Raw genomic sequence first — 27743 nt, 5'->3', positions numbered from 1 at the left:
TGGGACAGAAAGTAGAAAGTGAGAGTTTAATCACCTATCTAAACATTTGGGAAAATATCCCATGAAATAATGGGGAATCACTTAAGAGTCCGAAATAGAGGGGTGATCAGTTTCATGGTTTCTAAGTAGCTCTTTTCTGCGCCCCGCATCTCTGACAGAACAGAGCTTTTCGAAGGATACCTTCCATGGAACCTAAGATCATGAGATAAAAACCATGAACACAAATACAAATGAAAAATGCTTTATTTCCTTGGTGGAAGGCTTAAGACGCTTCAAATTGGTCCTAGCCATGGTTTGAAAATGCTCCCTCTCTCAACTATGGGGACAAGGGTAGAACTTTGATTTATGTTTACTGTTACTTAGTAAAAAATAATTTAACAATATTTAATATTCAACTGGCCCTCTCTGAATGCATGTGTCCAAAGGTCACTGGCAAAACACTGACATTTTTCTTATTCATGGTACCTGATCTACTAAAGGCATATCAGGTGTATGAGAACATTCTGAAAATACTTAGAATCATTTCCTTTGTTATGCCTTCTCTTGTTTAACCTATATACAAAAAAATTCTCATATCTACCCTAAAACTCCAAAACCAACACTTTATATTAAGTTTTCAAGTCATTACAGTGAACAGTTCTTGTGAGATTTTTAAATGGAGGGAAAATGTCTTCTATATTTATTCACATATTTACTACTTCTGGCATTCTTCATTGCTTTGAGTAATACCAACTGCCAATCTAGTACCGTTTTCCTTCTACCAAAAGTAATTTTTTAACATTTTCTGTAATACAGTTCTACTGGCAATAAGTTCTCTGAGATTTTGTCTCAAAAGGTTTTAATTTTGCCCCATTCCCAAAAGGTATTTTTGTTAGGTAGAAAACTATAGGTTGACAGTTATTTTCTTCCTGGCTTTAAGCTTTTTGTCACAAATTTGCATCAAATTAAAATTTTCAGCCATTATTTCTTTAAGTTTTTTCATGTCCCCATTCTCTCACCTTTCCATTAGGTACCCCAATTACAGGTAAGTAAAACCACTTGATATTGTCACTCAGGTAACCAATATTCTGTTCACTTTTTTTCTATACATTTTTAATGGTTCTACTGCTATGTCTTCAAGTTCACTAACATTTTCTTCTGCAGTTTCCAATCTACTGGACATTCCATTCAGTGTTTCTCATTTCAGATACTGTATTATTCTTTTCTAAAAGTTCAATTTGGGTCTTTCTTATATTTTCCAGTTTTTGCACTGTAATGTTCACATTTTCTTCTACCTTTTTAAACACATGGGAAATGTTTATCATAGCTGTTTTAACGTACTTGCCTTCTATCTCCACCATCTCTGTCATTTCTTGCTCTTTTCTGTTGACTGATTTTTCTTCCCTGGTTGTGTATTGCTATTTTCTTGCTCTTTCCATGCCTGGCAATCTTTAATCAGACAATGGACGCCGTGATTTTTACTCTCTTGAATACAAAATTTCATTATATGCTTTTAAGTTGTACCAAATTTTATTCTGGAATTTGTTGGCCGTATTTCCAAGATAGAGGCAGAGAAACCTTTAGTCTAAGGTGATACACTCTTTTATGAACTCTATCCAATGTGCTATATATTATGAGATCTTTCTACTGTGGCTCATGGAAAAATGAACTATTTGTGAGTTACAAAGAGTGCTTCACCTATTGCTTTCCAATGGTTATTGCTCCATTATGGAAATTTCTTTTCATGCATGTGTAGATCAATATTCAGGCAAAGCCTCACAGTAAGCTGTCTACAGATCTGAGTACTCTCTGTGCAGTTCCCACCACTCTGGCACTCTGCCCCACAAATTGTAGCTGCCCGGGCCTTCCTAAATACCTATCTCTGCATCCTCAACTCTGTAGGACATCGAGGTCTGTTTGGCTTCCTCCTTTCTGCTGCCTGTAAACTGCTTCTAGACAATAAGCTGTGGTAATTATAGGTCTCACTTCAGTGTCACAGTGACTTATACTGTCTAATGTCCAATATGTGAAAGCCACTGTTTCATACATTTTGTCCAATTTTCTAGTTGTTTAACTCAGGAGTGTAAATTCGGTCCCTGTCATTCCACCATGGGCAGGATTTTGCATAGATAAACGTAATAAAAATGCATCACCTTCCTTTTTTTTTTTTTTTTTTTTTTTTTTTGAGACGGAGTCTTGCTCTGTCGCCCACGCTGGAGTGCAGTGGCGCAATATCGGCTCACTGCAAGCTCTGCCTCCTGAGTTCACGCCATTCTCCTGCCTCAGCCTCCTGAGTAGCTGGGACTACAGGTGCCCGCCGCTACAACCGGCTAGTTTTTTTTTTATTTTATTTTTAGTAGAGACGGGGTTTCACCGTGTTAGCCAGGATGGTCTCAATGTCCTGACCTCGTGATCCACCCACCTCGGCCTCCCAAAGTGCTGGGATTACAGGTGTAAGACACCGCGCCCGGCCTCCAATTTATTTATAAGAACAACTAACTGATTTTAGGGAAAAGGGGAAGTCACTATCTGAATTTTAACAAAACTGCTGCCTAACTGGTGACATGATTTTTTTTAATAGTAAAAAAAAAAAGATAATAAAGCCAGCAATATACCTCTTACATGTGGTTCTACATATCTTGGTAAGCTGAGTTTTTCAGGTAGGACAGATATTATAAACAAGTACTAAAAACTGATCTAAGACTCCTACCTAACTAGTTCACAAAGAATTAATCTGAGACTAATATTTTTATTAAGCATAAATTGTTTGTGCAGCATATTTTTAAAATTCTTAAGTATAAAAAAAGAATATTAAAAAACTTCCATTTTGAAAGTAAAAAGAAAGATAAAGCTAGGAAAGTACATGACATATTTAGGGACTAGAGAGTGAGTGCTACATTTAGTAAACAAAAAGGGTGGAAGATGATATCAAAAATGTAATCTGAGGGTCAGTTACTGGAGGGCCTTGAATTTGAACTTTTGATTTTTATCTGAAAACTGAAAGTCTTTTCAACAAACGGTGTTGGATCAACTAGACATTCACATGCCAAAAAAAAAAAAAGAATCTAGACAATGCCCTTACAACTTTCACAAAAACTAACTCAAAATGAATCACAAACCTAAATGTAAAACACAAAACTATAAAATTCCTAGAAGATTACACAGGAGAAAATCCAGATGACCTTGGGTATGGCAATGACTTTTTAGATACAACACCAAAGCCATGATCCATAAAAGAAGTAATTGATAAGCTTCAATCAAATTAAAACTTCTGCTCTGTGAAGAAAACAAGCCAGACTGGGAGAAAATATTTGCAAAAGACATCTACTAAAGGACTGCTATCCAAAATATACAAACAAAGAAACTGAAGGAAAAAAAACCTGAATAAAAAATGAACAAAAGACCAGAACACCTTACCAAAGATATACAAATGACAATTAAGCATATGAGAAGATATTCAACATCATATATCATTACGGAATTGCAACTGAAAACAAAAGTAAAATACCACTACACACCTATTAGAAAGGCCAAAATCCAAAACACTGAAAATACCAAATGCTGGCTAGAATGTAGAACAGAAATTCTCACTGATTACTAGGAGGAGTACAAAATGGTTCAGCCACATTGGAAGAAGTTTGGCAGTTGTGCCTACAAAACTCAATATACTCTTGCCATATTATCAGGTAATCCCTCTCCTTGGTATTTACCCAAATGAATAGAAAATATGTCCACACAAAGACCTACACACATTTATAGCAGCTCCCCTTATAAGTGCCAAAACTTAGAAGCAATCAAGATGTCCCTCAGTGAGTGAGTGGATTAATAAACTGTGGAATATAAAGACATTGAAATATTATTTGATGCTAACAACAAATGCCTCCCAAGCCATGAAAACATATGGAGAAATTTTAAAGGCATATAATTAAGTGAAAGACGCCAATTTGAAAAGGCTACATGCTGTATGATTCTAACTATATGACACTCTGGAAAAGGCAAAACTATGGAGTCATTAAAAAAATTAATGGTTGACAAGCGTTGAAGGGAAGGACAGATGAATAGGTAGAATAAAGAAGGTTTTTAGAGTAGTAATGCTATTCTGTATGATACTACAATGGTGGATACAGGACATTATACATTTGTCAAAATCCATAATAGTTACAACACTAGGAGTGAACACTAAAGGAAACTATGGACTTTGAGTGATAAAGAAGTGTCAATGTAGGAGGGCTCACTGATTTTAACAAATATACCACTCTGGTACAGAATGTTAACAGTGGGAAAAATTGTGCCTGTGTGAAGTAAGGGAGTATATAGGAACTCTGTACTTTTGGCTCAATTTTGCTGTGAAAAAACTGCTCTAAAAAACAGTCTCCTTAAAAAAATGATACTGGCCCAGGCATGGAGGCTCACACCTGTAATCCCAGCACTTTGGAAGGCAGAGGTGGGTGGATCACGAGGTCAGCAAATCGAGACCATCCTGGCTAACATGGTGAAACCCCGCCTCTACTAAAAAATACAAAAAATTAGCCGGGCGTGGTGGTGGGTGCCTGCAGTCCCAGCTACTCAGGAGGCTGAGGCAGGAGAACGGCATGAACCCGGGAGGCGGAGCTTGCAGTGAGCCGATATTGCACCACTGCACTCCAGCCTGGGCCAGAGAGCGAGACAAAAAAAAAACAAAACAAAAAAAACAAAAAAAACATGATCCTGGCAACAACATGAAGTATGAGCCAGAAAAGGAGCTAAAGTGAGAGAAATCAAGTAAGAGGATACAATACTTTAGGCAAGAAACAAGGATGGATTAGACTACAACACTGGGAGAAGAAACAAAAAGCATTCTAAAATAGTATTCAAGTTTCTTGATGTATATAAACTAATCTACTAGTGACAATCATTGCATATCTTTATGTGCAATGAGAAGGACTTATTTTCTCCAAATTCACAACAAACCAATAAGGTTTTTAGCAAAATACATGTGGTACCCTGGAATAACTTTCCAGGTTTACATTATGACAAACACATGCAGTGAGATTAAATAATATGTAATTAATTATTTTCATGCTTAAGTAGGAACTGGGTCTTCAACATTGTAAGGAATTTTTTAAAAACTGAAACACTATAAAAATAATAAAAGCATAGTTATTTAATGCTTAGTTTTCTTATACAGTCTGTGAAATAACTGAATAAAGACAACATCCTACTGAATAGTTTAATTTTTTAATGAATGTAAATTGTTATCTGTTTGAGAAATGAACTACTCCCTCCCAGAAAACTCCAAGCATTGTTAAATACATACTGAATACCTGTTAAAAATCAGTGTAAATGACTCAGTGTGGAGAAATAATTCTCTTTAAAATGACAATAAAAGAAATAATTGCTTTTTTGAAAGTTGAAAATTAGCCTCACCCTTTTCTTCAGGCTTTAAAGAAAAATATTTCTTCTCTGCAGCTATCAGTTCAGGCTTTGGAGCTATGGGAAAAAACATTAATACTTTTTTAAGAAGACAGTTTTAAAGCACAGAGACAATTACACTTCTAAAAAGTAAAGATGAGTTGAAAAATAACATCAGATGAAACCATGGTTTAATAGAAAGAACAATGTACCAGAATTACCAGGCTCAATTTCTAATCCTGGACCTGCCACTATTACCCTACTCTGTGGTCTCAGTTCCTTCTTTGTCAAATTTAGGTGTTAGAGATCATATCCTCTACCGTACTGCAGTACGGAAGAGTTGTGGTGATGAAAACATTCTATTATTTCAGTATCCAACATGTGACTACTGAGCACTTGAAATGGCACTCCTATGACTGAGAAACTGAATTTTTAATTTTTATTTAATCTTAAGTTTAAAAGCCACACATGGTTAGTGGCTACCACACTGAAGAGTAAAGCTATATAAAAAGCTTTCAACACCAACTTCTATAAAAATTACTTTTAACTTATGCTTTCTTTGCTCTAGGATTAGGTCAGCAAATATAAAGCTAAAACCAAGGGAGAGAAAAAGACTTGAATTATTCTAAAAAACAGCAAATCTTTTAGGAAATAGAAATTTTTATTACACTTGTAAAGATCAATTATTTGAAAATTATGGAAGCAAAGAGCCAGATTACAAAACTAACTCTTGAAGACACTTCTAGGTCTACCATAATTTACTCATCTGTTTAAAATCATCTACTTTGTTTAACCTTCAGCATATTCCCTGAAAGAAGAGTACATAAATTATTATTTGAGACATTAACAAATAGATTTCATTTGAAAAGGTAGAATAACTAGTTGGCCAGGTCAATACATTAAGTTTTCTAAAACAGTTTAAATTTGATTAATTTTATTAACTCAAAGTATCTACATTTTCAAGATCCCTATTTTATACCATTTGTACTTTAAGAAAAATGACAGATACTAATGCATGTGAACACTCAATTTTCATATATTTCTAAAAATGTTTACAGACATCATACTTGATACAAATCAATAGTTTGCATTAGATCCAATTTTACCATTTTAGAATTTTAAAAAATGGAAAATAGCAAACTGAATAATATGCTTCTTACATACCTGGAGCCTTAGCAGGAGGTGGTGGTTTCTTTGGTTTCTGTTAAAATAATAATGGTGGAAATGGCTGACCAGTTTCATATCAAATATAGTTAAACTCTAATTAGTAATAATCTAAATTATACAAATGTCTCTCCTCTTCATTCAATCCTTGACAAAATATAAAATGCTAAGATCGTAAAAACTACCCAAAAAGTCAATGACAACAAATTATTTCATTAGAAAAAATAGCCTCATTGGTCAAAATTCAGTCAAATATTTCAATCCATATTTCAGTGTATTGAATAAACCTTAAAAATCTTAATGAGCAAAAATGTTCTGCTCTGCCTCCCCTAGGTTAAGATTCCTAAGTACCATTTTACCCCTCTTTTGCAGCTGGGGTTGTGGGGAGAGGAAGACTGGCAGAACAAGGGAGAGACCTTTTTTTGTTTGTTTGTTTTGGTTTGGTTTTTAAAAACAGAGTAGCAACAAATAGACTAAGTTTTCACTCTCTTTGGAACTCTCAAAGGAACAGTTAAAGGCAAAGACGTGTTTTTTCTCAATTTATAAACATTCGCTCATTTTTAAGACTTAATACCTTAAAATATTGATATACACTTCTAAGTTGGTGGACTTGGTTTTTACAAATTAAGAATAATTGATAAGCCATAATGTACAAACATAATAAAAGCAGAAAAACGTATTCTTTAGTAAAACTATAAAATAAAGCATATGAAGGCTGAATCAATACTGAATGCAATCTAACAAAACAAAGGCCTCAGACAGCCTAAGCTTCCATAGAGTTGGAGAGTTATGCATTGGCTTAAACCTAACATGGTAGCCCATCCTGTTGTGTGCTTGTGTTGATGCTCTTTCCCTCTATTCTAAAAACTCTATTATATTCCTCATCCATGGGGAAAAGGGACCAAGTTGTAGGAAGGCAAAAGACCACTGATGAATGACTCAGCCTCACTTTTTCTCTGAGAAGTGCCACAAAAATAACAAATTCTGTAAGGAGGCAGAGTGCTCTTGCCCTCCCAAAAAAATGCACCAACAGCATAACAGCAATATCCACAAGACCTTAAAATAAACTAGACCTTTTCAACAACATTAAATAGAAATACAATTTCTTCCAGGAAAGTACTAATTTATGTTATTAGGATAGACAGCCCTTCTTAAATTATAAAATAAAGAAGTCTAAGGTTATTTTTCAGTACAGTCGAGAAAGAAACAAAGGAAGAATAAAGTATGGAACTGAAACATTATTTTGTTTTACTATAACTCAAATAACCCCTACCTGAATAGCTATATCTGAAACTCCTTCATAAAAATTATTCAATAACAATGCAAAAAAACTTGTTTGCAAAAGAATAGTGGCAAAATGTTCTTTCAAGTATTATCATCATTGAAAAACAAAAGCTTACTGGAAAGTCTTTATCAAGTTCATTTATCTGGACAGCAAAATTGTCTGGAAATACTCCTTCTTTACCATTAAGTTCGCCCTTCCACCAGCCAGCTTCTCCAGTCTCCTAAAAAGCAAAATAAAATAATTAAGACAATAGACCTTTTTTTTTTTTTTTAAGATAAAGTGTTGCTCTGTTGGCCAGGCTGAAGTGCAGTGATGCGATCATGACTCACTGCAGCCTCAACCTCCTGGGCTCAAGTGATCCTCCCAACTCAGCCTCCCAAGTGGCTGGGACCACAGGAATGCAATCATAAACTTCTGGGCTCAAATGATCCTCTTGATTTGGTCTCCCAAAGTGCAGGAACTACAGGCATGAGCCACTGTGCCTGGCTGGAACTAAACAGATCACACTGTCCTTCTAAAAGAAAATATTTCCCACGTATTACTTTTAGCAGTAGTTACAAAATTGCGTTTAGTTCTAAAAACTATATCAATTTTAAAATTCCATTTATAACGTTAAAAGGTTCTCAGAGGAAAAAGGAGAAAGATAAAATGAGGCCGGGCACGGTGGCTCACACCTGTAATCCCAGCATTTTAGGAGGCTGAGGTGGGTGGAACACCTGAGGTCAGAAGTTTGAGACCAGCCTGACCAACAAGGTGAAACCCCGTCTCTACTAAAAATACAAACATTAGCCGGGCATCGTGACAGGCGCCTGTAGTCCCAGCTACTCAGGAGGCTGAGACAGGAGAATTGCTTGAACTCGGGAGGCAGAGGTTGCAGTGAGCCGAGATCACACCACCACTGCACTCCAGCCTGGGTGACAGAGCAAGACTGCATCTCAAAAAAAAAAAAAAGATATAATGAAAGGAAATGGAAAAGAGAGGAAGGTGGAGAGGGAGAATATGAATTTCTAAACTGTATCTTTCTTAACACTTTTAACACTTTATATACTAAAAATTATCACATTATTCAGCTGCTTTAAAAATTAACAAGATTTGACCAGGCACAGTAGTTCATGCTTTGTAATCCCAGTAACTTCAGAGGCTGATGTGGGAAGATTGCTTGACGCCAGGAGTTTGCAGCACCAGCCTGGGCAACACAGCAAGACCCTGTCTCTACAAAAAAATTTTGAAAAAAGAATTAATCAGGCGCAATGGGATGCAACTGTAGTAGTCTCAGCTACTTAGGAGGCTGAGGCAGGAGGATCACTTGTGCCCATGAGCTCAAGGCTGCATTGAGCTATGATCACACCACTGCACGCCAGCCTGGGCAACAAAGCAAGACCTTGTCTTCAATTTTTTTTTTTTTTAAATTAACAAGGCCTTCTAAGTTTCTTCTAAATACCCACCACCCTTGCATGAAAAATTAGGTGTAATCAGTGCAAATTATATTAGTATGAAAATTCACATACATTTATAAAATTCTTGCTAAATGATTTTAGCTGCTATTGCCACTAAAACAAAAAAGGTAACTATGTGAGATGACAGATGTCAATTTGCTTCACTATAATAACCTTTTTATTACTACGTATCCTATAACATCATTATACTTTACACAATAAAACTTATTTTAAAAAAAATTATATACACTATGACATCTTATAACAAAGTCAGTGTAAAACAATGGGGCCAGGTGTGGTAGCTCACACCTATAATCTCGGCACTTTGGGAGGCCAAAGCGAGAGGAATGCTTGAGCTCAAGAGTTTGAGACCAACCTGGAAAACATAGCAAGACTCCATCTCTACTTAAAAGAGGTTGGGGGTGGGGGGCAGAATTTCAAAAATTATTCTACAGGGTTATAGCAAAAACAAAATATTTGTAATTTTCCCATAATACAGTTATTATAGGATTCTGCCCACACACAAGTACTACTGGGTTTTCTCTTTATTTTGCATTAGGATTTATTCCAAGTTATAAAATCACTTCATTCTTTAAAATGGTGACATCATTTTCCAGAGTAAAAAGAGTTTCAGAACCATTTCCATACTCATGGACGTTTAGCTTGTTTCCCTATTTTTCTTCTGTTTACACTACAAACAACACTCCAAACGACAGACAGGAGAAAAAATAGAATGAGGTGGAAGAGAAGTAAGAATAAAAACCTGGGAAGTTGAGGTTAATTTAAAAAAAAAAGTACTTAAAAAAGAACAAATATGATGGTTAACAATAATTCCCAATATATAAATTATAACAAATATAGTCAATAAAAGTTAGCTCAAAAAGAGAACGTTCTGAGCACTTATTACATGCCAAGTTTTCAGGACTTAGAAACAAGACAAAGTCCCAGCTCTTCTAGATTCCAGGGTGAATATAAGAACATTCTAGGGTGAATGTATAACTTTTGAAAAATATTTCTATAAATAAATTAAGCAATTCACTGAAAAACAGAAACACCTTACCTTACTTATCAAATGGATTATCTCCCCCTCTTTAAAAGTAAGTTCATCTTCATTAGTACCTTCATAGGCAAATAATGTTCTACAATATTCTTTAGCTGAAATAAAGAATGTAAATAATGTGGCTCACACAAATGGATTCATTCAACAAATACTTATTTAGCCTCTATCTTGTGTAAAGTATACTAAAAGTTATTAGAGATGAACTTAATTATCTTTAAATTTTAAAATACTTATAGTCAATAACGTATGTTAAGTAACAATTTCATTAACCCATTCATTCAAATATTTACTGTTTGTGATGTTCCAGGCACAGATTCAACTACAAGGAGATACATCCATCAACCAACAAAGTATATCAAAATCCTTGACCTCATGGTGCTTACATCTAATAGAATTTGCTATTCTAATAAGACAGTGTAACAAATGCTTCCAACAAGTCTCTTAATACATTTGAGTATGTTTCTACTATTCCCAATATGAAAGCTTTATTCAAAAACATACCTTTAATTTTACCTTCGGTATCTGTTTTTGTTATCTCCACACTCTGAGTTTTGGGTCCCAGTGACTGTAGGATTAAGGGCTAGAATAGAAAAAAATGGCATAAACTATTTTAAGATAGAATAAAGATAATACTGTTAAACAAAGTTTCCATTTACAGTTACCCAGCTTTCCCTAATGGTACTTATAGCTAGGATAGTAATGTGACTGAAAACTTAGCAATGAAACAGGTAAAGGTCTCCAAAGTTCCTTAAATCATAGCTCAGAGCTACCAATTTAAAGATTCCTTGTCTCAAAGATAATATTCTCTGATGCCCATAGTATATTAATGAGATTTAATTTTAGAATCTCTAAAATAAATAAGAGGCTAGGAACCGGTGGTTCATGTCTGAATCCCAACACTTAGGGAGGCCAAGGCAGGAGAACTGCATGAAACCAGGAATTCAAGGTTATAAGTGAGCTATGATTGTACCACTGCATTCCAGCCTGGATGACATGGTGAGACCCTATCTCTAAAAACTACCATAAAACAAATACAATAAATAAAAACAACAGCACTTGAGAACTTAAATCCCTGGGCTAAACACTTTATATAAATAGTGCAAATAGGACTAGTAGCCTCATAACTATCTGCATTAAGTGGGCACTATTCATACAATAATACAAATTTGTATAAGTCATCTGTCCATAGTAAAAGGAATTTAGCAGCAAAGCCCAGATTTTAACCCAGAACTAAACCTTAAAATGAAAGAGGAGAAAAAAAAATTCTTTATACTTCATTGCTATCTGAATGTAAATGATTCAGGTAATCTTATGTTCCTTATAGCTACAGTCTACTAGACATTTTTCCATTGTAATCTGTAAAGGACTAAGTCCTTTACCATCTTATACTAGTGTTTCCTTAATTTCTCTACCAAGAAACAACAGTACATTTAACCTTAGATGTCATTATTTAAAAATCTGAACACACTGCTAACTTACCTACCTACTACTGTGTTTTCTGTTATCTTCTAAAATATTTACTTTAGTTTTCCCCAACTCTAACCACCATATTTTCCAATCTGGTGCACCTACAAACACAGCAAATGTGCTCCCTATTTTATCAATTCCTGGATCAGTGATCAAAGCAAGCCTGACCAGACCATTATATAGGGTAACCCTGAGACTACAGTCACTAATAACAACTCTTGAGTAGTAGACATTATCAAGGATGATTAAAAGATAATATAATCATTAATCAACTAAAGTTATTCAATACAATCATAAGCTTTAGAGTTAGAAGGGGCACAAGATCATCTAGTCTAATTTCTATCACAATGCCAAGAATTGCTTGTCCAACATTCCTAGCTGTTACATGGCTATAGAGCACCACCCCAAAAACCATGAGAATTCCAAACTTTACCTTTAAAACCAAGAATCAATTTGACCCCACAATCCTAATGCCAGATAGTCTCAGAGCTAGGAATATGTAGGATAGAAAGTGGAAGTTCTCTTTCCTGAACCCAACTCTTCACTGCTACATAAGAAAATACGTAGCAAGTTAGGAAAGGAATAAAAAAAGTTGAAACCACCTATCTTAGGAGGAAACTTAATAGTATCTCAATAACCAAAACACGGTCTTTAAATGAGATGTAGCTACACGAATCAAATAAATACTGAAATACTATAATTTATTCAGAGTTAAAGAGATAGGACTGACAGAAGGAACCGTGAAAAAATGTTCTACAGACTGTAGCTATTTTACCACCAAATTAACAGCTTAAGGTTTTATTTTAAAGCCTCTTTTTAGTTCTTATAATTTATGGCTCACTTACTTGGTTTCATTTCACAATGCCAGCAAAATGCTAATGAGATAAAATTCTCCACACATTCAAAGAAGTTTAGTAAATTTAATGAATGGTGACAATCTAGAGGAAATTTAAGTAGTGCCAAAATATCAAGTAATTTAATATTTTCTAAATCCATTTTAAAACAGTCCATTTTAGGTCTAATTCAAATTAAATATATATTTATTATATCAATTATATATAAAACTAAATTTATATATAATTTTAGCTTTAAAAGGCAAAAAACCCTCTAATTTTTATTTACACTGTGATAACTAAAAACCCTAAAGCTTCTACTAAGTGTGTTAAATTTACCAAGAAATAAGCATTCTAATTTTATTAGATTCAAACATGAATATTAATCATTGTAAATTTGGAGACAAAATTTCTCACAGCCTCCTCATTCATAACCAAATTATTAGTGATCTGAAAAAAAGAAATCTAACAGAGTTACAAACTGACTTTTACATTTTAAAAAATGCTTAATGAGAGAATGAGTGGAGTTAATCTAACAAGTCCATCATTACCACCTTTTCTGGTTTTTTCTCTTCTGTTTCACTACTGGATGTTCTTGTCCGAAGTTTCACAGAGCCTTCTTTAAAAATGTCTCCAAATCCAATTCCTCGAATTTTCTTTGGCTGTGTAATTGATCCAGATGCAGTTTCACTCACATTTCCCAGAGAAGGTATAGGTGAAGTAGGCCCAGCCAAAACAGTTTCTGAAACAATAATTTGTTTTTGAAGAATGACACCTAGAATCACAAAACGCTTGACATCCTGTCATAATGTCTACATTCTATATGCCTTCTAATAAAACACAGTAGAATAAAAAAAATTAAACTATTCAGTACTGAAATATCCAGAAGAGCAAGATGCAATTTATGCAATTTACACAGACTTTTTTATTGTGCAAAACGATAATAATTTTAGGTAAATTTAATTAGTAAAATTAAGAAATCCTAATTAGGAAATCATGTCATACGAGGTCCTTAAAAACAGCATGTCGTGGTGGCTCACGTCTGTAATCCCAGCACTCTGGGAGGCTGAGACTGGCAGATCACAAGGTCAGGAGATCGAGACCATTCTGGCTAACACGGTGAAACCCCGTCTCCACTAAAAATATAAAAAAATTAGCCGGGCATGGTGGCAGGTGCCTGTAGTCCCAGCTACTCGGGAGGCTGAGGCAGGAGAATGGCGTGAACCTGGGAGGTGGAGCTTGCAGTGAGCCAAGATCGCGCCACTGCACTCCGGCCTGGGCGACAGGGCAAGACTCCATCTCAAAAAAAAAAAAAAAACACACACACAGCATGTCAATTTATAGCTTTTGGCCAAAGAGGATAAAATGTGAGACAAACAATAAAGACATAAGATTCTTTTTTAAAGCTATATGATTCAATCCAATCAAAGTTAGCATGAGTTTTTCAATATAAAAACTGGGAATGTTCAAAAATGTTTATTTTAAAAAGGTCAATAGTTCATAATCTGTTATTTTAGCTCAGAGATTAGGTAACAGGTCTAATTTCAAAGCAGTCAATGGAAACTCAATTACTATATAATAATAAAAAATTTTTAAGTTTAATATTATATGGGTAACAACGTTTTTACATTCTTGCTCAGTAACAAGGATTCTTATTTACAGGCTCAATGAGTCCACAAACAACCCTATGGAAAACTGTGTGGTTATTTTTATATACTTTTTTCTGGATAAAACAGGTACAGCTTTTATCAGATCCTCAAAGAGCCTTATAATCTAAGTAAGAAACAAAGTTCTAGAGCAAAAATCCAGAAACATTTAAGACCGGGGGTACGGGGTAAGGAAAAATATGTGGTAACAGTTCACTGAACTAAGGTAGTCTGTTAAAAAATAACAGTAAGAACAATAGGGACAATAAAAATAGTAGTTACCATTTATTCAGAGCTAATTCTGTACCAGGCATTTGGCTAAGCACCGCATATGAATTATCTCATTTTTATAAGCCCACATGAGCTTCTTAACATTCAGCACTATTACTCCTCATTTTACAAATAAATAAACTTGGACAAAGGGATATTAATGACTTTCCCAGGGACCTACAGGTAGTCAGTAACAAAGTCAATTTTTGAAGTGAATTCTAGATGACCCCAAAACCACAGTCTTAAACAATTTAATATAATAGCTCAGACCACAAAAGTCCCCAATCAAATGTGAGAATCTTTTTGCATCTATCGAAATGACCATTTTACAGGTGGCTTGCCAAAACAAGTTATTAACTTAAGAAATATAATGCTAACAAGTATAGTGATCTACCCTAACCATTTTCAATATTATCCTAAGTCACACAGAAGACTGAAGTGGAGAAGACAGTTTTGTAATATATTTTTAACATTCAACTTCATTGAGAGAATGTTTACAATGAATAAAATGAACCCGTTTTAAATATGCATTTCAGTAATGTTTGACAAATGTCGCACCGTGTAAATACAACAAGATACAGAACAATTCGTCACCCAGCACTTGTACACCATCGCAGTCGACCCGGGTGCAGGCATGAGTCACTGCGCCTGGCCCCTGCTTCTTAATATACCACCTAGTACTTATTTAAAATTTTGACGTTGTTGAATGTTAAATTTTACAGTAATCCTTTACAACAGTTATTTCCAGTCAGGATGGATTCTGCCTTCCAAGAGACATGAGGCAATAACTGGAGACATGTTTGGTTACTACAATGGGGGAGTGTTACTGACATCTAGTGAGTAGCAATCAGGAATGCTTCTTAACATCCTGTATGTGCCAGAGAGCCCCTGAAAACAAACAATTATCCAGCCCAAAACATCTTCAGTGACAAGGTTGAGAAGTTCTACTTTAACGAGTGCTGGCAAATTTTTATTTTTCTGGCAAGCAGGTAAGTTATTTGCACATTAGTGTGAAGCTTTTTTAGGGTAGGATTAGAGCAACCTCCATTCTAAGGCTAATTTAGCCCCACTTCACCTCTCTACTGAATTGCCCATGTAGTCAATAAAATCTCTGAAATCTAGAGAGAAAGAACTCAATTCTTGGCCTTGTATAAGCATACCAGAAATTGCTCATATTAACCCCTAGTAATTGCTCTTTCTTCACAAGCTGCTCATGTTCAGTCTCTGGGGTTTCACTGTATGCATTCACAGACTGGTGCACAGCTAAACCCTCAAAACAACACCCAAGAACAGTTCTGGTGCGCTCTCTACATATAGTTCTCACTTCAGGTGTTCAGCAACACAAAATTCTAACTGCCTTTGTTTCCCTGAATTTTGATCAATCCTCAACAAAACCATAGCCTTCTGCTGTGGTTAGGTCCCCTTTCCTTATAATGCAGTTCAGAAATTAGCTCCTGGCAGAAACCTAGGACAATGGTAGAGCTCTCCTTTCCCCTTGTTTTTTCCCCTTTTCTCATGAATACCAGTCCTGTGAAGTCTACTTTTTGGAAAAATTTGCTTCCTATATTTTCTCCAGTTCTCAAGTTTGTATGGTGGAAAAGTGAATTCCATACCGTCTTGCTCCTGCATTGCCAGAAGTGTATTCTATATAGTTTTAATATATACCTCCAATAACCAGCCTGTTGGACAAAGCAATATTCTGATACAGATTAGTATATGAGGTGCATATCTAAAAGGCATTTTTAAAATGAAACTATCCATGGTATTAATAAATCACATATTGATAAAGACAACTTTAAGAGATTATTCTAAAGTACAATTTTCACAGTTTGAGTATTTGATTAAGGCCATAAAACAAAAAAAGGCAGGGAAGGGGGCTTGGATTTAGTGACTGTAACCTTTATTAGAGTCATTAAAATACATATCATTAAAATAGATGGCTAGATATCAAAAATATCCAGTACTAATGGAGAGGCTATTTTTGGCTAAATGAAAAATACCAAATTTTACTACCACGTTTGCTATTAAATCAATGGTTGCAAGGCAGCATGGTATAGCGGTAAAGTATATGAACTCCAGGGTCGAATTTTCTTGATTCATATCTTGCCCCCTCCATTATATTTGCCCAATCTCTTTGCCTGTAAAATGGGGAACTTCACAGGATTGCTATGAGAAGTAAACTAATTTATTCCTGTAAAGTGCTTTAAACAGTGCCTGGCTCAGTGTCTATTATTTTTTTAAAAGTTTAGAAGATGTATCACTGAGAACCATAAGTAAGAGAGAGCACTGATCACAAAGAAGCAGTAAAGTATAAAAGGGAAAACAGCCACTGGAAAGAAGAAAGAGGATAAGGAGCAAGGAGAAAGGAAAAAGGAGGAGGAAAAAGGGCATGCAGGAGGTGCCATAATGAGACAAAACAGTAACCTTATCTATATGGTACTTCTAACATTTTAATACCCATATACTTTACCCATCTGATTGTCCTTGAATTGCTATGCTTGAAGAAAAACATCTGCATTTTATGTATGTTGCTGTCAGTCATAAAACAAACAGCAAATCTGTCTATTGAGCCTAAACCCTCCCTCCTCCTTCTTCATTAAATCTCTATAGCAAAAGCTACTTGATGGCTTGTATCTTCATATAAAGTGACTTAAAAGAACTGCAAAATGCAATTACTTGTTTGAAGAAAAACAGAAACAAGAAACCACATGTGAACTGCACTGAAAGCTTAAAAAAAAAAAAAAGAAATCTGATGAAAATAAAAAGCATTTAATAGAATCAATCCAAGTTCACCATTAAAGTCATCTTTCACCATTATTCTCAAGGATTTTGTAAGTCGATCATGCAGGTGTGGGTGTGGGTGTTTTAACTGGACTTAAAATCAATCAATATTGCATAGTTCCTAAAAAGTACACATAGAAAGAAGGTCTGGCTGTTAACAATAACTTAGAAAGATCCACAACGTACTACCAGTAAGGGTATCAAAACTCCAGAAAAAGTTTCCTTGCAAAGCTGCTCACCAGGAGGAGTATAAGGTGAATACTAATATATGATTACAGACCCCAAGGTAAACTGTATAATACCTTGACTCCTGGTGACTAGCCTGCAGACTAACAAATTTCTATCTACTATCTTTGGCACACGAGGTACACAACCATTTCCCCAGGATCCTGTGTCTCATTAGCAATGAGCACTTTCTTCTATTCCAGAACCTGAATAATCAAATAAAACTTCAGCTGACTCCTCCTAAGAAAACGAACTTTTTCTACCTGTAAGAGACTAGAACTCTTGAAGAACAATCCATCAGGGTTTCTTAAATGTTTTGTGTGATGCATCCATCTAGTTGCCCAGTAAAGCCTAGAGGGATAAATGGCACAAACATTTAAGAATCCCTGCTGGAACCTCTTCATCTCCTCAAAATTCTGACCTCACCACTTTGCAACTTATTCGTAACATTACTCCTTTTCTACAGAAGACATCAAAAGTCAGAAATATCTTCCTCAGCTTCCTACCATTAAGCCTACTAACTCTGATCTATCTCCAATAAATTGAGACTAATCATAATAGCCATAATGTGAAACGCATTTCCTCCACCTTCTGGATAAATTCTATTGTGCTGATAACCACCATTCTTCTGAGTTTCCATCTTCAACTGCTCTCCTACTTGTCAGCCATTAGCATGTCAAGATGATCAACACTTTTCCTTTTTAAGAAAAAGAACAAAAACAATCTTGAATATATGTTGTCATCAAATGCTGCAACTGCCTTATACTTACTCTCTCCACTGCCTAACCTCCTTTCTTCTTTAATTTGGCTTCTGCCCTAATCACCTCAAAACTGCTCTTGTCTAGGTCCTTAATGATCTCTTTTACTTCACCTCCCAAGTAATATCTGACACTATTGCCCTGCCTCCCTGAATAACTCTCCTCCCTTGACTGACTACCACACTCTCATAGGTTTCTTTCTGGCTCTCTCCTTCTGTGCTTTCTTGGTCTTCTTTTCAGTTAATATTCCTCAGTCCATTCCTTAAATGTCACTACACAGGATTCCATCCCAGGGTCTTTAGTTTTTTTCTTCACTCTGTATATTCTCCCTAGGTCTTCTAATCTAAATCCATTGTTTCCTTTTTTATTTATTTATTTATTTATTTATTTATTTATTTATTTATTTGAGACGGAGCCTCACTCTGTCACCCAGGCTGGAGTGCAGTGCCACAATCTCGGCTCACTGCAACCTCCGCCTCCCAGGTTCAAGCGAATCTCCTGCCTCAGCCTCCCAAGTAGCTGCGATTACAGGTGCACGCCACCATGCCCAGCTAATTTTTTTTGTATTTTTTAGTAGAGACGGGATTTCAACTTGTGGGCCAGGCTGGTCTCGAACTCCTGACCTCGTGATCCACCCACCTCAGCCTCCCAAAGGGCTGGGATTACAGGCGTAAGCCACCGTGCCCAGCCTACCCATCGTTTCTTATACCACCTAAAGTACTATCAAGCCCCAGTTTTGCACAGACATCTGAATTTTTCTAAGGATTCAGACCCATAGACAACTGACTACCAAATATCTTCATTTGGATGCTCTCACATCCCTACAAGCCTCAAATTTAATATCTCTAAAAGTGAATAGCCAACATGGTAGTAAAAGTTGGTAATTTTCAATGATCCAAAAATAATTAACCTACCAATTAGTACTGCCTGTTTTCAATATCTAGGCATCTATTTTAACGATACATCATCATCTCCCAATATCCTATCTCTGCAAATGACATCTCCATCTTACAAAGCCAAAAACCTGGTAGCAGTTGGCTCCTCTTTTTCGGTCATCCCCCAAATAACATTATCACTAGGTGCTGTTCTTTGTGCTATCACTTATATAGATCCTATTCTACACGTGTCTCTCCATCCCCATAGCACTCCTCTAGTTTAGGCTAATTCTACCTCATTATCAAAACATTCTCAACTGGCGTTAGCAGCTCAGTCTCTTCTCCAATCTACTCCCCACATTGCAATTCACTCTCCATACTGCCACCAATTTATCTGAAAAACAATCTCATCATTTTGCTCTATGGCTTCTCTGTGATTTGATTAACATTTTTGTAATGTTTTCTTATGTCTGACCCAATAATTTCTCCAGGCTCAACATTCACATCTAATTATATACTCTATAATGCCTCTGAATTAAATCTCTTTCAGGATCTTGCAGTGCTATGCTTTTCCTCACCCTCTGCCACAAACTTCCTTAGAAATTTCCTAGCCATTTTGGGATCTCAATCTATGACTTCTTCTAGGGCACATTCCTTCACAGCTTGCCAAGTCTGGATTAGCCCTCTTATATACATTTATTGCACCCTTTCCTGTAACAAATATTTCTTCTGCTAAATTACAATCACTTTTTTAATCATCTTTTCTTTCCCAATGGAAAAAAAAGCTTCAAACAAGGGGGGGAAATCATGCCTATGTTGCTGATCACTGTATTCCCAGGACTTTGTACAATATATTAACAAAAGGCACTCAATATATTGAATGAATAAATATATGAATGCTGAATTAACTAAACAATTGTATTTATATCTAGAATTTCCCTTTGCCGGCTTTGACTTTTAAATTTCAGATTTTGGAATACCCTGCCTTCATGAGAAATGCTAGTATACGCACATATTACTACTCACAACCCTCAAACAGCTGAACGTACATGAAAAGATAGTTCTATAAGCATACCTAAAAGAAAATTAGATGAAGACAGCAGCAAACAAATGGACTACAATAGTGAAAAACCACCAAATTTCCATACCCCATATGTTAAATAGCATAGTAAAGTTAAAAAAAAAAAAAAACTGGGAAATCAGAAAAACAAAACTCTAATGATTTTACCACTCAGTAGTTAAATAATCTCAGGAGTTTCCATTTCCTGACCTTTAAAATGGGAGTGACATTAATCTTCTTAAAAGCTAAGAGGATTTATTCTACTATAAAGACACATGCATGCATATGTTTATAGCAGCACTATTTACAATATCGCAGTCATGGAACCAACCTAAATGCCCATCAATGATAGACTGGATAAAGAAAATGTGGTGCATATACACTATGGAATACTATGCAGCCATAAAAAGGAATGAGATCATATCCTCTGCACGGACACGGATGACGCTGGAAGCCATCATCCTCAGCAAACTAACACAGGAACAGAAAACCAAACACTGCATGTTCTCACTCATAAGTGGGAGTTGAACAATGAGAATACATGGACACAGGTAGGGAAACACATACCAGGACCTGTTGAGGGGTGAGGAGCGGGGGAAGGGAGAATTCAGAGGATGGGTCGATAGGTGCAGGAACCACCATGGCACACTTATACTTATGTAACAAACCTGCATGTTCTGCATATGTATCCCAGAACTTAAAGCAAAAAACAAAACAACAACAACAACAAAAACTCAAGAGGATTTCACTTGACAAAAGTGTTTGAAAAGTTCTACATATACCACAAAAAACTATTCATTGTTTCACTGAGCATCAACATATCAGAGACCATTCTAGACAATGAGTAAACAAATACATACATACATATATATATATATTCTAATGAGCAGGTAGACAGACAATAAGCTTAATAAGCAATAGCAACAAATTCTTCTTTGAAACGTTAAAAAAAAGAGAAGAGAATTAAAAAGTGGATAATGGGGACTTTCTGCTGTTTTACACAGAGCTGTCAGTAAGGGCCTCACTGATAAGGTGATTTCTGAGAGAATCCTGAATCAGACAAGTAGCCATCAGGACATCTTGAAGAAGAGGATTCCAGACAAAGATATACAACAAGCACAAAGGCTGTGAGAGAGGAACGTTCCTAACATCCTTAAGAAACCTAAGGTGACCAATGTGAACAAAGGGGAAAGTTAAATAAGAGATGAGGTAAGAAAGGTGGAGGGAGGGATATGGGTATGCCAGATCATAGAGGGATTTGTAGCCATTTTAAAAGATTTTGGCTTTTAGTCTAAGTGAAATGCAAAGCTACTGGAGGGTGATCACTACTGGCTACCAGACTATTCATTAAGTAGGTAATGGCATATAGGCTATGGTAATTATACAGCAAAAGATAACTTATACCAGGATAGTGGCAGTGAAGGTGGTAAAAAGAAAATAGATTCCAAACATTTTTTGACAAAATCTGTTAATTAATCATGGTAGGGTGCGAGGTTAAAAAGAAGAGTACAAGAGAAATCTAAGAATTTTGGCCTGAGTAAAAGAAGGATGAATTTCTCCTTAACTCAGATGGGGAAGATTACATGGAGCAGGAAAAAAAGGCAGAGGATCAATTTTGGGCATCTTAGGTTTAAGGTGCCTATTAGACATCTAAATGGAGATTCTTAAAGAGGTTTAATGTGGAAGACTTTTAGAAAAGGGTGGAAAAGACAAGTATATACAGTCACTGGTTTCATAAAATAAGGGGAAAACTTGAAAACACATTCCTAGTTAGCAAATAAGTGGAATCTGCATGTTAACAAAAAGACCCTCTAAATAAGAAGGGTTAAGTATATTTGACAAAATTAAAAAGGAGACATTACAAAACCGAAACATAACACTTTCCTACGAAGCAATGCTTTCCCTGAGACTGAATACTAAAAGAAATTTATCTTGGACTTTTATATAGAAACCACTCAGTAACAGAATAGATGATTAATTCACCACATTCCTACAGAAAACATAATGGTGGCATTCTTAAAACTTTTATCCTACAGTTCTTCAATGAAAACTGAGGATCTGAAAATAAATTATCTGTGAAGACTCAATATTGTCCATATATTATTAAGAGTCAGAATTATCTACTTAGCAAGCAATAGAGTTTAACAGGTCAAACCAAGAACATAATCCCATTACTACATAAGAGAGGATGGAGGAAAAAGGGAAAGGGAGGGAGGAGGAGGAGAACACTATTAAATTTAAAAGACTGTGAGGAGAAACTATATGATATAATCAAATATAGTGGATATGACATTCCAATAATGAAAGCAAAAAAAATAACACTTATATAATGTATATTCTACTATAATTTTTCTAACAGCTACGAGGAACATAATTATTTTACTGACTGAAAAGATTGTCAAAACACCAATTACGGACAGAGGCTGTTACACTTTGTTAGGACACAGGAAAATTTTAAGTAGTTACTCCTTATATAATGCTCACTTCCTGGCATTCACAACAATATGCAGAAACTTGCCTAAAATTTAGAGTTGGGGAAAGAAAAAAAAATTATAGTGTACTTCAACCACTGACTTTCCACCCCATAATCACAAAGCTCCACATTTAGAATGAACAGTTATTGTAAAAGGGTTAAACAAAGAAGGAAGGGTATTTCTAACAGATAAAATTCTGCGCAGTTACTAAAATCCAAATCAAGCTGAATAGCATAAGAAAATGTGCAAAGTATTTTACAATTATAAAAGTAATGAACTAAATTCAAATATAAATTAGATCTCTTGTGCTGGTGGCCCCATACAAACTTTAAGTTGTAAATATTTTAAAGGCTCAGTTTTATATGGCATCACAAAGATCATTTCACTCATATGCTTTAATTTACACCAAATTTTAATGTTAAAAGTAGGTATCAAATGATCCAATACCTGTGAACCCTAAGAAATACTAATGTGCATCAAAAGTAACTCAGGAGACAGTTTGCTAAGAGATGAATGCCCCATTAAATTTAAGCAAGGTGTTTTTGGTACTTATGTATGTTCTCTAATGGTTTTTACACACCCTTAAACATAAGTTCTGACTTCAGAATTGTTATTGAGTACTCTCAAATAAATGTAACATAAAATAGTGAAAGTACATCTAGTTGGTATGATTCCTTCTCCACTGATTCCTACCTCAATGATTTTTCTTTCAATACAATCAGCATCTCCATTAAAGAAAACTGAAACTATTAAAACAATTGAAACTAAATTAAACAACTGGAACTATTTTTGTTAATATTTTTGTTTAATTCATTAAAGAGCCTTAGAAAAATTTAGAATTTTTACAAGTTTATTGCTAAGTTAAAGAGAAAAGAAGTAGTGGAAGAACACTTAAAAATGAGAGGCAACTGGGCATCCCAAGTCACATTAAATAGCCAGGGAGCTCACGCTTTTTTCATTACTTTGTAGCACGTATAGTATGTAGCACTTACAGAGAGCTAAAAACTAATGTAAGAGTAAACTTGAACTCCTTTGAAAGGCTAATGAGCTTTTTCTTAAAGGTAATCCACAATGAATATATGGTAGAGCATAATACTGTACACAAATGTTTGGTGCCCCTCCTTGCAAGAAAATTACATATCCCCACCCTGCTGCACTTACGCATGCATGACCATAACCACCAAATACAATGTTAGTGGAAATGACATGTCAATTTTGGACAGAAGCTTTAAAAGCCATCCTTCTTTTTCCCTGCCTCTTCAAGAATTAGAGAGTTGCAGATTATATTTTCTAATGTTTCCTGCGACATTTCTGAGATGAAAATTTGCATATTAAGCAAAATGTAGTGGCAAACAAAGTATTACATTTAGAAATATCTTCCTCCAACATTTTCTATACCTACCTAAAGTAACGCAAGTCATTTTATTCTATTAGCATACTTACTTCACATTTGTCTTCCCCCTAGAGATGTGATACTTGCACCTCTGGACTACAGAGGGATTACATAAGCTCAGAAAATCAGAACTGAAAATCAGAACAAGGGTTAAGAAACGTTCACTTGTTAAAATAGCTTCCACTTCTTCCTTTGGTCAAGTTTATTCTAAAAATTATAGCAGAGTTCAAACTATTCATCAAACTAAATTTTTAAATGTGATACAAAGTTTTATTTGTTCATTTCTTGCATTTGAAGGACTCTTCGATGACATACTGGGCCTAAGATTCTCTGCCATAGTCCTTAACTACTACCCAACCACAACCAATTTCTTTATAGGGTTTTCTCTCTCTCTCAATTTTACAGAGGCCTACCCATTCCCCTACAGTTGCTTGTTGTCATCAACCTTCATTAGGTTGATTTGGTGTTCAGCACCAAGGGCCTCCACCAACTTGACATACAAAGGCTCATCACAGTTGGATGCAAGCACACAAACATGAGCTTGCCACTTGTCTAAGGCTTGGCCAGCTTCACAAATTTCACTGCTAGGCTATTGCGGATGAGGGTGGTCTTCGGAACCTCCCATAAAGCAGTGGCAGTATTAACATCCATTACATCTCCAGCAACAATACCCTCTTCTACCACAGCAGTGGGTTCAGGTGAAGCCAAATCTTCAACACATCCAAGCCTTTGCTTATGCAAGACTCGTTGGTGGAAGGCAAAGAGCCATCAAACTAATTTATGTCTTCACTTTATAACTTAAAAATTATTACTATAATTAACTGAAAACTCTGACCCGAAAGTCTGGTATTATACCAGCAATTTTTCCTCACAATCTCATTATTCCTAGCTCTCATTATTAGATCTGATATATACTGTCTACTTTGTAGAACAATTACTGGTATTTTATGACTATGTAAAGTAACATTTTTTCCTGTCACTTTCTAAAACTCCAAGAGGTGTCTTTTACATCAATCTTTTAGACACTAAATTCATGTTGGTTTTTCTATACTCATAATTTATTGATAAACCATGAATTATAATATTGCTTTCTAAGCATTCATCCTTTCAAGCCTAATATTAGATGGCTTTTATACTAAAAAGCAAACGAACAAGGCAACACAATTGTAGCTTGTGATGTTTAGATAACTAAAACTTGGAAGAAAAATTAAATTTCCTTAGAAGTAAAGCAAACTCGGCCGGGCGCAGTGGCTCACGCCTGTAATCCCAGTACTTTAAGAGGCCGAGGTGGGCGGATCACGAGGTCATTGAGACCATCTTGGCTAACACGGTGAAACCCTGTATCTACTAAAAATACAAAAAATTAACTGGGTGTGGTGGCGGGCGCCTACTTGGGAGGCTGAGGCAGGAGAATGACGTGAACCCAGGAGGCGGAGGTTGCAGTGAGCCAAGATCGCGCCACTGCACTCCAGCCTGTGTGACAGAGCGAGACTCCGTCTCGATAAATACATAAATAAATAAATAAATAAATAAATGTAAAGCAAACTCAATTACTCATTTCATACATTTCTATGGTCAATGGGCTTAGAAATAAAATCATTAGAGATGAAAATATACCTTCTGGTATTAAATTGGAATTAGAGGTACTAGTAAAGATGGATAAACAGATGAATGATCAAGACATATGGGTAGAGGTATGGGATTGTATGTGCATGTAAGCATTTTCCAGCTTAATCCACTAAGCAGGCTCAGAAGCATTACCCCAGTAGCAATAACCACACCTCTACCCAGGATCTTGATGCCCAAACACTATTCCTCTCTTAAAAAAAAAAAATTTGCCTTGATAGGTAGCTGATTCCAGGACTAGGGTAGGGAAGGTTCAAAATGAGCTTGGAATATCTTATATCACAGAGTAAGGAAGTTCACAGAAAATGATGGAGACATGTCAAAATGACATAATACTGCAAACTAATCCATAATGACAAACCAGATCTATGATTGCCTAGGACTAAGGGCAGAAAAAGAAATGGACTGCAAAAAGCATGAGCAATATTTTGGGGGTGATGGAAATGTTCTGTACATGTTTTCATGGATTTATACATCTGTCAAACTCATCAGATTGTATATTTTAAAGGGACACAACTACTGTATGTAAATTGTATCTCCAATAAAGTCGACTTTTTTAAAAAGTCACAGAAGTTACCTTGAAGGAACTCTCACTAGCCAAATCATACAGTTATCAAAATAAATAATACTGATAATAGACTGATACCTGATGAATAAAACAGAACCCTCTGATGAGTCCACACTGATAAATACATAAACCGGAGAAAGACAAAAGTTTGTCTTTAGAGTAAAATATTAAGTAATACACATAGAAGGGATGATGGTATTAGAAAATCACCATTTTTGGTAACCATCATAGTAACAACTATTTGAGTAAAATTTATCCATGATGCTAAAACTGTTGAGTGAAAGTCTGATGAGGAATAGCATATTTACATAGTCTCAAAGTATCTCTCCATGAAACATTTATTGTAAGAAGAAAAACAGTAAAAGTACAGTGGCAGCACAGCTGTAACTAAATTTATGATTAAATTTTAATCAAATTTAACATCCCCAATAAAAAAAGACATGGACACCATTTGCCTCCAAATATTACATAAGACATCGTCTCTCCATAGTCCTGCCAATAAAATATAATCTGAATCTAATCATGAGGAATCGGGGGAAAAAGACAAACAAACAAACAAACAGGGCCATTCCACAAAATAATCGGCCTAAACTCTTCAAAAATGTCAACGTCAAGAAAACAAAAAACAGAAAAAGGCTAGAAGACTATTACAGATTTAAGAAACACTGGAAATAAATTCCATGTATAATCCTTTTCAGGACTGGGAGGAAAAAAACAGCTATAAAGAACATGCTGGAATAATAAAACAAGGTGTATGGAGATTACAGAATAAACAATATTATCAATATTAAATGTCTTGATTTTGATAACTGTACTGTAGTTACATAAGAGACTAACTTTATTCTTGGGAAATACACATTGAAATACTAAAGAATAAAGATAAAATGCAGATATCTAGATAGAAGGTGAATGATAAGTTAGCAAATGGGGTAAAATGTTAAAAATTCGTAAATCAGGGTAAAGGATCTAAGAGAGGTCTTTGTTTTATTTTTATAATTTTTCTCCAAGTTAAAAAAAAGTTTCAAAATAAATCACTGTATTGGAGTTAGAAGGATGGACCCAGAGATGAGTAATATAATAGTATGGAAATGTACAGAGGAATGGGATCCAAAAGCCCAAATTCTTAGAAGTCCTGGTTCTAACAAAAATAAATATATAAAATAATATGTAAATCATGACTTAGGTTTCTCTACTATAAAATGAAGGGGTTGTACTAGGACTTTCTAGCTCTATATCTAGATTTTTATGAACTTGCTCTATCGCTTCATGCTCTTTTCTACCACAGCAAAAGCCTGACTCTTCTGCAGGCTCCATACAAGAATTAGGTGGGAAAAAGCTGCATGAATCATTCATGTACAAACAAACCATAATTATGGATGAAGACAAAAGTGTCAAGGAGCTTAATAAAGTCTAAAATGGTGGAATGAGAAACACAGCACATTAACTTTAGTA

General features: G+C 35.4%; 1 protein-coding gene and 1 pseudogene across 3 annotated transcripts in view; both read right to left on the bottom strand.

The window, feature by feature from the left end:
* Positions 1-27743, bottom strand: part of CD2AP (CD2 associated protein) — a 147355-nt gene that overhangs the window by 39732 nt on the left and 79880 nt on the right. For 2 of the 3 annotated variants that reach the window (XM_004044151.5, XM_055391932.2), the window contains exons 6-11: positions 13170-13357; positions 10817-10895; positions 10316-10410; positions 7935-8039; positions 6535-6571; positions 5386-5448 (exon numbers count right to left, since the gene is read on the bottom strand). In XM_004044151.5, coding sequence (XP_004044199.1) covers positions 5386-5448; positions 6535-6571; positions 7935-8039; positions 10316-10410; positions 10817-10895; positions 13170-13357 — 567 coding nt within the window. The remainder of the gene's footprint in view (positions 1-5385; positions 5449-6534; positions 6572-7934; positions 8040-10315; positions 10411-10816; positions 10896-13169; positions 13358-27743) is intronic. The other variant, XM_055391931.2, reaches the window with a different exon arrangement.
* Positions 23587-24865, bottom strand: LOC129534533 (small ribosomal subunit protein eS12-like; annotated as a pseudogene).

Source organism: Gorilla gorilla, chromosome 5 (assembly GCF_029281585.2).
Source record: "Gorilla gorilla gorilla isolate KB3781 chromosome 5, NHGRI_mGorGor1-v2.1_pri, whole genome shotgun sequence".
NCBI classification, from domain to species: Eukaryota; Metazoa; Chordata; class Mammalia; order Primates; family Hominidae; genus Gorilla; species Gorilla gorilla.
The sequence above is the reverse complement of the archived record's forward strand: the minus strand, read 5'-3'. Positions and strand labels throughout refer to the sequence as shown.